At 50.9% G+C, this 13,096-nt stretch overlaps 1 protein-coding gene across 1 annotated transcript in view; it reads left to right on the top strand.

The window, feature by feature from the left end:
* Positions 1–1,593, top strand: part of LOC122367518 (roundabout homolog 2-like) — a 32,750-nt gene extending 31,157 nt beyond the window's left edge. The window contains exon 6 of the mRNA XM_043340652.1: positions 195–1,593. Coding sequence (XP_043196587.1) covers positions 195–1,366 — 1,172 coding nt within the window. The 3' untranslated portion in view covers positions 1,367–1,593. The remainder of the gene's footprint in view (positions 1–194) is intronic.
* The last annotated feature ends 11,503 nt before the right edge of the window (positions 1,594–13,096 follow it).

Genomic DNA, 13,096 nt, shown 5'->3' with positions numbered 1-13,096 from the left:
GATCAACTGACGTGTGTGATGCATCGAAATTATGTTTGATGAGATATTTTGAGTAATGTTAGACATCAGTCACCTGGGAAGGTTACCTGCCCGGTTTGAATACGGTTACCTAATATGACGGCCGACTGTCGACGTTTGAGCCGATAGCACACCACAGAGCTGACTTCACAGTTCACCCTCTCCCTCTCTGGCAGTTCCGTCTGGACCACCGCTGCAGCTGCTGGCACGTGTAGAGAATGAAACGAGCGTGGTTCTCCGCTGGCGTCCGCCCGCCCCGGACCAAACCAACGGCATTCTCACTGGCTACCGAGTGTACTTCTTCTCCAACATCACCGGGCTGCGGCGAAACTACACCGTCAACAGCACGACGTCTCTGGTAGCCACCGAGCTGACAGAACTGGCGCCTCACACCCGATACTGGGTCCGAGTGGCAGCCCAGACGGCCCCGGGGGTCGGGCCTGCCTCCGAACCAGTGGAGTTTACCACAGGAGGACCGGTGCTGTCAAACGAAGCAGAGCAGCCACGTGTTGTCCACCAAGCGTGGTTCATCGCCCTGCTGGGTTTTCTGGTGTTCGTGGTGGTTTCGCTCCTGGTTGGTCTGGTGTACTTGAAGAGGCAGCAGGGTGTCAAAGAGGCGCTGGAAGCTACACCGGGAAAATCTGCCGGCCAGGAGGCGATGTGGGTGGATCGCGGCTGGCGGCCGGCAGACTCGGACAAGGACTCTAATCTCTCCGAACAGAAGCTGCTCGGTTACCAGCAGCACCACGCGGCGGCGGCGCTCTGCGCCGAGTACGCCGAGCTGGATCCGCTGCGCGACAGCGGCCCGTACGCGTCCACCTGCGTGATCCGTCAGAACCCGCTCAGTCGGCTGCGCCAGGCGCCGCCCGGCTACGCGCACTCGCTAAACCTTCCGCTGTCCACCGGCGAGGGAATCCCCGTGCGAGCCGGCTGCCCGACGATGCCGGCCGGCCGCAGCACCGCCAACGACTACTTCGTCGCTGTCGACGCCAAGGTGTCGAACCGGCCGAGTCTGGCCGACATTCTGCCGCCGCCGCCGACGCACCCGCCGCCGGCGTCCGAGCGGCTCCGCGCGCCGCCCTCGCGAGGCCAGTGCGGCGCACACTGCGTCGAGTGCTCGTGCAGCGATGGAGAATCTTCATACGATAATAATCCACGCGATCGCGGCTCGGCACCACGCACAGAGCCGTGTCAGCGGCGCCGCCGGCCGCCTGCCGCCTCTGACGCCGACATCTACTACGGCATCCCTGCCGGCGGGGGCACCTTCGCGGCCACGCTGGGCGCCGCGCCGAACGGTCGCCCTCTGCGACCACACGCCGGCCTGGCGCCCGTGGAGAAACTCGCCTAAGGCGGGTCAAGCTGTGTTTGTACCATATCGCTTGCCATTACTGTGGGCCGCTCGGAGGAGAGGGTGTCTCCGGGCTACAGTCTGTGTCGCTCCGCAATAACCCGTGCCCATCTCATCAGCGTCGCCCTGTCGTTTCATGGGCGTCTACGTGTATTTTGTTCTATCTGTGATATGTACAAAGCCCTGTACGGTAGCCCGTTCCAGTTTGAATAGAGAAACCATGCGTACCCGATGACTTTTGACGGGGGCGAAGGACTTGCCATGAACGTGAACTATGTAGAAACACCCGATAGTTCATGAATGCGGAAGCACGCTTGTGCGAGGAAGAACTTATAAGCTCTCAAACTACAGAAGGCCTTCCATCAATCCATCAGAATCCATTCAACACATTTGAGAGACCCGGATGATAAATGATACGTCTTTGTCACTTGTTCACTTTTTCAAAGCGACCTGATTGCTCCAAAACAAACATTGGTTCGTGCCTGAGGGCCTCGCGAGTATGACGCCTCGAAGACGATGCGTCATCGGGCAACGTTTTTGGACGGTATAGCTGAACACCTCACAGTACGGGAGCACGCGACGCTAAATGTGGAACAAATGTGGCAAGGGAACGAAAACAGTCTTTGTTACCTAGTAATGCACGATACCACTGCGCCATACAGGCACTAACGGTGAAGCGACAATTTACAAGGGATAAAGGCAACCGCGGAGCCGACGACGCAAGAGGCTGGCTACAGCTCTGCACAGAAACAGTCGCTAGCAAATCAGGCAGATGTGTTTGAATTCATACGACACCGGACATCCTTTCTAAATAATTCATGAGGTTAGTTACTGACCACGAAACGTTTACCTTTGAACTTGCGCAAAGATACGCATTACGCACGGTTTTTTATTTATCGCATCTTGCGCCTCAGAGTCAGAAAGATACAATAGTTCAGCAGTAAATGATGATGAGTAGCACCGTTTTTTTTAAAGTAAATTTTCCCTGGATAGGGAAGCTCGCTGAGCTTCACCACGCGGTTTGAGAGCCAATGGAATTGGACAAAGATCGTTTGACTTAATTTCTTATATGGCCTTGCATATAGGTATGGCCTTGCTTACTTTGACTCCGATTCTTTCATATAATGTCATGTCTTACATTGTATATTAATGAGACAGCAGTGGGGGAGAAACGGGGTCCCGTCACCCAAGAGGCCATGGACAGCCGAAAGGTTAATGCACCCTTCCATCCCAGGCGCGTGGTAACGCGCCAGGTCACCACCCTTTTCCCTTCGGAATTCGCCGCGTCCGCTGACTCCTCAGAGGCACCGTCGCTCGGCCGAATCACAACTGGTAACCGAGTACAACGCAAACGCCATGCCATTTACCGCCCCCTCTGGAGGCCGAACGCTGAGCGAGCTGCCTCTCGAGCGGGGTGCAGGGCGCGTGAGAACCACAAACACACGGTCGGTGACATGACGTGCGAGGCTTTTGTTGGTCTGATTCAGACCGTGACTGGACTCGGAGACACGCGAGAGGACGGAGGAATGGGGTTGTGTTCCTCGAACGACCTTTTCATGCACCAAAATAACCCGACTGTGTGGGGCCGTGGGCCATGTCGGACGTCGGTTTGGCGCATATAGCATTCAAAACATACCTACTTGGTCACCTGTAGACAAAACTTGTTAGGCAAATGGCGCCAGAGCCTTTAAGTCAGCACTTAGCACCTTTATGCTCCACATTGACGGAAAACCGAAGACGATCAAATTAAACGAAACTTATTTAGTATCGCTTCTGTGGGTTGTAGCATTATAGGTAAATCATGTTTTTGCATGTTTTGCAAAAACGAGTTTTGACACGTGTGCCTCTGAAGTGTGATCGGCATTTCAAAGTCCGCTAGAATTGTGTTCGAGCCCCATCTTCGAAGTCGGCACTCTTTACCCAATTCTGGTAAGTACTTGTGAACGACAGGCGCTAGCGTGTCATCCGACATCGCCTCATTTGAGCCCGCTTTGTGTCGTTAACGCGTGCCGACGGCTGCCCGGATGGCCGTCTCGCAACTCTCGAGTGGCCGACACATTCCGTCCATGTTTCGCAAGCCGCCGTCTCCGCTGTCCGCCGCGCTCCCCGCCGCCCGTCTTCCGCGGCTAATCGGACCGTGGCACTGTCACGACGACTGTAAGTAGCTCGGCAAACAGGGCTGCTGGCCAGCCAGCTGTAAATGGATCGTTTGACCCCGGCCGGCAGCCACCTGCGACCACCAGTCGGGTCAGTGAAGCGCAAACCCACTCGGCTGTTTGTCGCGCTCAGTGCCGATCTCAACCCCGGTGAGCGACCCGACAAAACAGCCGCCACAGGACGGGTGAGGGGCAGCGGGGTGGGGTCACAGTGGTCCGACCGACAATGTTGACCGGGACAACACATCCACATAGACAGGGGCGTACCATGTCTGCCGCGCCCGCACAGCTCTGTTTACAAACACTTACCGCCCTTTGACGCGACGTCAGCTGCCGTGCAGTACACTGTCTGCGTTCCTACGCGGTCTCCCCGTCTTACCTCAGAAGTCGGGTAAGGTCAGGGGACGGGCTTGGAAAATTTCCCTGGTCGCCCTTCTTATAATCATGGATAGCAGATAAATTAAAAAATGACAGTGGAGTGCCTTGTCCAATATAATCCGTATCCGATTCGAATCTATATCAATATGGTACACAATACACTGAACGATTATCCCTCGCCCGTAAACGGCGATCTGCCACCTTCGCCCATGCAGGGGGGGGGGGGGGTTGGTGCGACCCCCCCTTGGCGTTTGAAAACGGAGCGTCGTAGAGCTTAGCGGAAAAGACCAACGGATTGCTCTCGCCGAGATCTCGCGATTGGTGGTATATTTTTTGGTCCTAGGTCAACATTTGACCTACTTTTGACCGGTCAAAGGTCAAATTTTCGGAAAAATAGACTTTTTTCAACTTTCCGCGGCGATTGCGGCAAAACGGTGAGAGATATCGACTTGAAACCTTCACTATCGTGTTTCTTGATCAATTCTCTATCGTTTGGTATGCATTTCGTTTCCCTAGCTCTAAAAATGGCGCGTTGGGAGCGCCGGAAGTCGGCAAGGTCACAGTCGGCGGCAGAAATTCGAAAAATCAAAATTTAAATTTTTGAAATCTGATTGTATTTTTGGATTTGGAAGGTCCATTTGCTCCCTATAGAAGCTAATATTGCTGCATATTCCCATTGAGGTGACAAGAATTAGCAAAATAGTGGTTCGGGCGCTTTTCAAAAATAGTACCGGACGCTGTTCCTCTTGTGACGTCATAGCTCCGTGACCTGACCTGACCCGGTCAAGTTTCTTATACCATATGATAGCCAATACTTGCCCCAACATGCATGGGAAGTTTCATCACGATCCATCAACCGATGTCCGTACCACCGGCAGCAAACCTCGGGCGTTGGCACTCAGTTTGTGAAAATCCGGCCGGAGGCTGTTCCCTTTGTGACGTCATAACTCCGTGACCTGACATGACCCGGTCAAATTTTTTTATCAAAAGATGCGCAAGGTTTGCCCCATAAGGTACCCAAAATTTGGCGGCGCTGCGCGCCGCCGTTTTTGCACTATTTCCGAAAAACCTCAGGGGGGGGGGGTTGCACCAACCCCCCCCTACATGGGCGAGGGTTATAATTATTCCGCACTGATCCATATCACACTTCTCACCCATGCTTCGCCGCAACTAGGTCGTTCAATAAGTAAGGTAAAATCACATCGATGTATTTCAGTCCACCTATGCTGTAACGGCATAAAACTAACAGCAAATGTTCAGTAAACTTTCGTCTACAAAGTGGCTATAAGCATTTGTTGACAGGTCTTGTCAGCCAGCCTCCCCAGCCTTCGAAAGTCACACCTACATCCGATCACCGTTCGGGCGCACGCGCTTGTCCAGCAATTCACCCAGCGCTGAAAGCTTGCTCGAAAAATTTCTTATTGACCCTCGCATGTGTGCGGCGTTTGCCAGCTTCTAATGTGTAGGGGGGGGGGGGGTCGGTTGGACCCCCCCTTGCCGTTTGGCCCCTGATCGAGCTAGAGCTTCGCGGAAAAAACGAGCGTGTTGCCCGTGACGAGATGAAGCCGATGATACCCAATTTTAAGGTCCTAGGTCATTGGTTGACCTTCCAGGTCAGGTCAATGACCCAAAGTCGGGAAAATCGGGACCTGTTAGAAAGTCGTAAAGTGTGGCTGCTAAGAGGTTTTTCGGGGTGCTGATCACGAATATCGTGTTAGTTTTGATCACAGATGATGTCTTGAAGCATTTAGACCAGGTCGGGTCAGGTCAGGTCAGGTCAACCAGTAGGCGTCGTGACGGGTATTCGTAGTACGTGTCAACCGCCTCTGACAGCTTCGTAACATGATACGAAGTCACCAAAACTACTTCGTAAATGTTCAAATGGTTGCTAAATTCGAATTCAGCTCCAAAAACTAGCCTAGAAACATGTAAAACTCGAAAAAGTGACCCGAGGTCACCCGAGGTCACCAAAGGTCAATGACCTGACCTGACCTTCAGGTGACCTTGACACACACGTGAGTAACATCAAATCACATGTTTGAACGTTTGAAACCACGAAAAGCTTGCAAACACGCGGCTAGTGCGAGCCGACATACGCGAAATCGCGATTCCGGCCAAACATGGTCTCGGAAAAGAGGTCACAGGTCAAAGGTCATTTGGGTCAGGGTCATGAAATTTTCAGGGTAGGTGTAAAATTGATCAATGCGAGGGTACTGAAAGTTTCGTCGCGATCGGCCGCTTTTTACGCGAGTTATTCGCGAAAAACCATGGGGGGGGTCCATCCGACCCCCCCCCCCCTACACATGCGAGGGTTGATATTCTTACCCTTTTTATCTATTATTTTATTGATTGCTTTATCAATAAAAAGTTATTCCCAAGCAAAATGTCTCAGTGATCCGATAGCGATGGCAATAGCGTCATTCACTAGTTTTGAAGCAGATTTTGGTTCACCTGAAAAAAACGGGCATTTCTAGAAGGAAACGGACTGCATCGATGTTTTCATACAGGCCGTGTTCGGACAGTGATTCAAACACCTAAAAACGGTTGCGAACGTCGTGAAGAGAATTTTCCGTATAGTTTCAGCTGATGTTTTATTTTCCTTAACTTCTCGAGGTTCATGAACTATAGGACATTTTACCTTACTTATTGAACGACCGTAAATGCAATGCACGCACCAACGCTAGCCGTTACATCTAAGCGTTTCTGCAGCGCCCATACGGCCAACCTAAGGGACGTGCCGTTTGTTCCACCGCAGGTGTCCGGAGCCGGGCGGTAGACCTCTGGGTGGCACAGCGTCCAGAACAATATGACACCTCGGCAGGTATCAGCTCGTCCATCTGGGCCCGCCTCATCGGTCTCGGCCGTCTGCCGGCGCACAGCCGAGGAAATCAACACCTCTGGTAATGCACCTGCGACCAGCAGACTCCCCTCTCCATTGTCGTGAGGCGTCCCGTAGAGGACCGCCATTGAAGCACGGCCGGAGAGCATTGTCCGACGCCGCGGGAGCCGGTAGATGAGCCTCCAGACATCGCAGGGGAGGGACGGGCCCAACCCCGATCAGAGATGGCTAACCGAAACAGCAGCAGCTCTCAGCGTCCGCTAAAACATATAGGCAGATGCGAGGCCGTTTGGTCAGATGCGTATGACTAGCGGAGCGGATAGGCTGATCGGTGACCAGCTGGGCCCTTCGAGCTGGGAGCTTAATTCTCCGAGACGCAGCGTCGAGCTGCCATGAAACAGGGTAACGCGCCTACATATTCCATATCGCTGCAACACTGCTGACACGACCGCCTGCCAGACGATGATACGAGGGTCGCTGCGATGTTCGATGGTAAAAGAAAAAGAATACAGAAGTTCCTGAATGGATTACTGAAAACAGCATGGTGTGACCAATGCTGCCTGTTCGGACGCGAGACATCGGTTGCATGCATCAATCACGCATTAGTAAAAAAAAAGCAGGAGCTATAGACAATGCTGACAGAACATCCGTAAACAGAATAGCCAAACATAAGGTTTTAAGCGTATAGCTACATGCGCGCTCTCATTTTTTTCTTACATAAAGTGAGAAGCTTCGACTTGACCTGGTGACTGACCTCAGCAGTCAGCACTCTGATGACATGAAGTCTGACGTTCCTCATCCTGGCCTGACCCGGCAGGAGCGATGCACGTTTTGCTGTTGCAGCCCGGTCAATCACAGTTCACCAGAGTCGAGCCCCCGCGGCCAGCACGCAATTGATCCAAGCACTGCTAATGGTGGTCCGGCACGCTGTCTCTGATTGCTATCGGCTTTGAAATATGTTTTAATTACCGCCAATGCTGCACAGCATAATCGGATTAGTGTGCTGTCCGGTCGCATTACCAACGGATTAGCTGCTGAGGACCGGGCACCGCCCGCCGCGTCTGCGCCGCCCCGGCAGGTCGATCGTTCATTCGCGATCTCTGGGAGCTGCTGGCCTGTCCGTCTCGGTGATCGGGGTCAGGTAGCACCGTCACCACGCGACCGTCTGCTCAGATCCCACTCGGCAGGGAATATGAGAGCGGAGTGGCTGGAGCACCGCGGTGGTCACACTCATCGTGATTGATGAGTGATTGATTGGCCATCCATCACACGGAAGCCGGAAGAGGAGACACGCGCACAGACCTACGCATCGGCTGATAATCAATAGTAGATTTTATCGAGCACCAGTTGTCATAAAGACGATGACATCTACTTTGTTACGGGAATGTAAATTGAACAAAATGTCATTCGGACTGTTTGAGCTGCAGCTTGCAGAGAATATATGTAAAATATTTGAAGTGATTATACGTGATCATGCACGAACTGTGATCAGCTCGGCGTTAAACACGTTTTATTTCAACACGCATGCTGTTTAATAAAAAGCAGATAACAGCAACATCTAACTGTTGCACTTTGTCATACATAACAAACCATTAAAATGTTTAATAATTAAATAGTTGAAAAGTTCGTCTACATTATTCAGCCTTGTTTCAGCTCACTGCTCAGCGTTGATTATTATCATCCCCGCATCCCTGCGCGCCAGCGTCAACAAATAGGACGGCGCCAGGCTGTCTATTTAATATTTGAGCTCATCCTGTCGACAGCAAACAATGAGACAGAGGGAGAGCTAACCAAATAGTGAGCGAATGTAGCCTGGCAAACGCAGAGCTCTGAGATACAGGGGAGGGCTACATCGACTCAGCTAACCCCACAGAATCAGAAAGGGACATATGGACTTGAACACTTGAAACGATAACTATTGTGTGCTTCTCCTTTGTTGGAACAAAAATAAGCTTCCTTGCGAGTCAAAGGGCAATCGAAATGAAACGCAGGTGCGCAATCTGTCTTACCACATGGCTTATCTGTTGAGTGAATGAACTCTGGCCCCCGCTCACCCCCCATCCGGCGGACACTGCTCCCCAATATCCCCTGACCGCACACGTCGGCCCGTCCCCGTGCCTTCCCCTGGCCTCCTGAGCTGTGTGGGGTCGACCCACCCTCGCGAGGTGCGCCGAGGCGCGTGGGGCCGAGCTCGATTACGGTTTACCGTGACGAACCGGGCACGCCGGCCGCCAATCGGCCGGACGAGGCGGACACCGCCGCGGGCGATGTGCGCGATCCTAGGTAATGCGCCGTGACGGGATGTCTTCATCAGGAGGGTGAGCGGCAAACACACACACAAACATCTCCCTCAGACACCAGTACTACTAGCACAAGGAGTACCGACCAGCAATACAGGAACTGATAGTAAACGACAGCTGGAATCTTGAGATGAATCCGTGCTGTCCGTTTCTTCTCGATATTATTGCGTCAATAAATGTCCATTTTTAGGGATATTTCACAACTCCTTATAGTGATAATGGTGCACAGTGATGAGTGAACATGAATGGCATAACTTTTCCCTCCGTCGCCCCATGGCCTAGGGAATACCTACCTAGGCTTGCAAAGAAAGCATGATGTAGGTGCAATGCATGCCAGAGGTGACGATTCAGGAACCGTCACAGCACGGTGTCAATATTGGCTGATAATTGCATAACGCTCATTTTTTTCTGAGCCTCGATGAGTCTCCATTTTATCATTAGCTTGGAATGCCTACCCGCTCTTTGATGCGGATGGTGTTGCTGAAAAGTAAAGCTTTGGCAGAATAAGCCCGCTATATAAGACATAAGCCTATTTGGTCGAAGATGTGCTGAGTTTAAAAACATAGCCTGAGGTGATAAATAAAACTAAATTCCGTCCAAATTTTCGCGGTGGTCGCAGTAATGCATTTTAAGTGTGATCTTCCTGGGAACGGTGCTACGGCCGTTCAGTGTCCAGCGCAGTGTCCATCGGAGACCGTGCAGGCGTTGCCCTCACACCCTGGCGCCATTATCGGTCGAATGGGCCGGGTTTTGAGGGAACCGGAGCTGGAAAAGGCCATTAGAAGAGCCGCCGCCGCCGGCTATGAGCTGCTGCCGCAGCCATGACCAGTTCAGAGGGGTAGGAATTCCGATGGAACAGGTTTGATCGAGGGTGGTCTTCCTCTTCGGTTCGTCGGCATCACAGAGAGGACGTCTTCGGCGATCGGAGCACGATCAAAGTGTGACCGATGACACGAGACGGATGTTTTAAGCCCATCTTGCCACATTCCTGGTGTATCCTTCTGGTGGTCTATGCGCTTGAGTGCCAGACATGGTTTCTCACTCTTCGCGTGGTCTCACGTTTGTTTTACCAAATTAAGGAACATTTAAAGATCCTTGATGATAGAAATCATCACACCGAAAGAAACTCCAAACCGACAGAGAAGCATTTAGTACCCAGCGATCGCTGCCAGTTGTCCCCGAAAGTGATTATCGTCAGGCTATCAGCAGGCGATGAGCACTAATCTGATCCAAAGTCGAGGGTGGCCGTTGGATTGGGTGAACGTCATCACTACGACTGGAGGGGTCGTTGTTAACGGACTGTAAACGGTGCCGACGCGACGAACGTGCAATTAGAGAGACAGGGCAAAAAATGAAAAGGGAGGGAGGAGGAACAGGGAAAGAGGGTAGAAGAGGAGGCGAGGATTAACGGACAGAGCGAGAGAGAGAGAGAGAGAGAGAGAGAGAGAGAGAGAGAGAGAGAGAGAGAGAGAGAGAGAGAGAGAGAGAGAGAGAGAGAGAGAGAGAGAGAGAGAGAGAGAGAGAGAGAGAGAGAGAGAGAGAGAGAGAGAGAGAGAGAGAGAGAGAGAGAGAGAGAGAGAGAGAGAGAGAGAGAGAGAGAGAGAGAGAGAGAGAGAGAGAGAGAGAGAGAGAGAGAGAGAGAGAGAGAGAGAGAGAGAGAGAGAGAGAGAGAGAGAGAGAGAGAGAGAGAGAGAGAGAGAGAGAGAGAGAGAGAGAGAGAGAGAGAGAGAGAGAGAGAACAGACTGACACAGACTGATAAATTTGTCATTCAATTCTCCGCTAAGCGCATGCCCGCCTCCTTGCGCTACGGATCGGAAATGCCAATTCAATCTCGGCTTCCTACCGAATTGCGTGGCAGGGCAAGGGGTGGGGACGGCGGTGATGGGAAGCCGGCGTCGGCGATCGATCAGCTACTCAGTAGCTAAGAGGGTAACCGCCCTGAATAAGCATAACGCACTTCTCCAGCAGAACGTATCATGGAGTCTGGGGAGTGAAACAGATGCTATGCGTCTTGGGACCACTTATGGGCAACAGTGCAATTAGTGTTTACAAACATGATTTAGCATTCAATCCATAATGATGCTGCTTTTTTAATACGCTGGTCCGTGTACATCGATGAATTTTGGTCTAGGTAATATTTTCTGCGAACATTAGAAAACCGGAGGCGCTAGGCTACGTGTTTTTAACACGTTGTCATGTTTATCATACATATCTGCTAAGATTGTGACAACCAATGGCTGGGTCACTTGAGGTATGTACCTAAGCCCACCAGTTCAGTTCATGTCATGCTAGAATGGGTTATGATACCTTTCACAACGGCTATCTGGTACACATAAGGTTCACATTTGGTGACGATTTAGTGCAGATTTGGTCAGATTAGGTTCGTTTTGTTTCTCAGAAGCTGTCAGTTTGGAGTGCTGGGCTGCTTTTATATGATATTTCAAATTATGAGACATTATTTTCAATTGAAACACTGAAATAAGCTCATGATATGAATGAAGTCGTTGAAAAAGAGATTTGGTGCAGATATGGTCAGATTCGGTGCATTCACCAAATAACCCGTCGTGAAAACGGCTAATGTTAACCCTCGCCCGCACATGGGGGGGTGGTTGCCACCCCCCCCCCCCAGGCAGTCTTTCTGCTCTGCACTCAACATTTTTAAAGCTAGAAGGCTGATTTTTCGTATAGCTGCTCGTCTATCCTTTCTTGATGTCCACTGAAAATTTCAAGTTTCTGTGATTTTTGATTTCGAAGATATGACCTTGTTTTTCAGGTCATGTCGTGACCCAAATGGCCAATTCTCAACATCTTGCGTTTGCCATGGGCCTTGTGAGCTTTTGACACCCTGATTTCGGCCTTTTTTGCCAGTCTTACCTCCCACCTATCATGGAACATGTTGTTCGACGATGTACAGGGGTCAAGGTCAGGGTCAAGGTCAACCTAGGTCATCTAAGATAATTGCGTTTTAGGCAAGCGGAATTTACTTTTTGTGAAGTTTTTTGACTGCATTTTTGGTAAAAGCTTCTCAGATCATGATTTCATGTGATATGGACCCAAAAACAATCCGTGCACACATCAGTATACACACAGACACACACGGACATACAAACACATATAATTGACCTTGACCTAACTTGACCTGAAATGACCTCAACAGCAAAATTCTGGTCGGATAGTGTGACAAAGAGGTTCTAGCTGGCTTGGCACCAGAAAACAGCATCGTCATCGGTATTTGATAAGCAGCGCACTTGATATCCAACGGTGACCCAAAACAGCAACATTTTTTAGTTTGACCTGACCTGGAAGGTCAATGACTGACCTGAGAAGGTAAAACTGGGTATCATTGGATTTGTCTCTTCCCAAAGAATCTTTTTGGTCTTTACTGCTAAGCTCTATCTCCAACAGGAACGAAATGGCGCGGGGGGGGGGTGGCAACCACCCCCCCCCCCATGTGCGTTCTATGTAGGATGGGAAAATGGCATGTGCGGGCGAGGGTTAAGTTCTAGCCAATGCGGCTCTAAGGAAGATGCTTATTTATCTTTGAGTTCCTGCTTCTTGAAGACATGCTGATATAGAACGAGAGAAAGAACTGTTCCTATCTTTCATTATCTGTCCATGCCTAAAGTTAGCGCGACTTTTTGCCGGGTACCAGGAAAACATTATATCGTATTCCACCAGTGGATTCAATACTTTTTAATCCGTCTTAGGGAAAGTTTATACTCCTAATATCAGTAATTCACTAGCTGTTTTCCTCAAATACCTACCTGATGCCTACTTTTTTGTTTTAAATTGACGGCGATGGCTGGATATTTGTGGAACGCATCAGCTACGAATTGGCTATGCTTCCACGTCCCTTTAAACGTCCGCGTCGCAGTGGTCATTATGTGTCCTTCAAGAAGGCCGTTCTGCCTATCTCACCATTGGAACTTCCTAATGTTATCGCGCCAGTCGCTGTGTCAACAAGTAATCAGCTCTCTATCTGCTCTCGAAGAGTGATAACCGACAAGCTATCAGTCGTTTCTCTGTATCTTGATGGCGTTACATGTTCGCTTCCTC

The sequence above is a fragment of the Amphibalanus amphitrite genome, unplaced genomic scaffold, assembly GCF_019059575.1.
Source record: "Amphibalanus amphitrite isolate SeventyFive unplaced genomic scaffold, NRLGWU_Aamphi_draft 000875F_arrow, whole genome shotgun sequence".
NCBI lineage: Eukaryota > Metazoa > Arthropoda > Thecostraca > Balanomorpha > Balanidae > Amphibalanus > Amphibalanus amphitrite.
The sequence above is the reverse complement of the archived record's forward strand: the minus strand, read 5'-3'. Positions and strand labels throughout refer to the sequence as shown.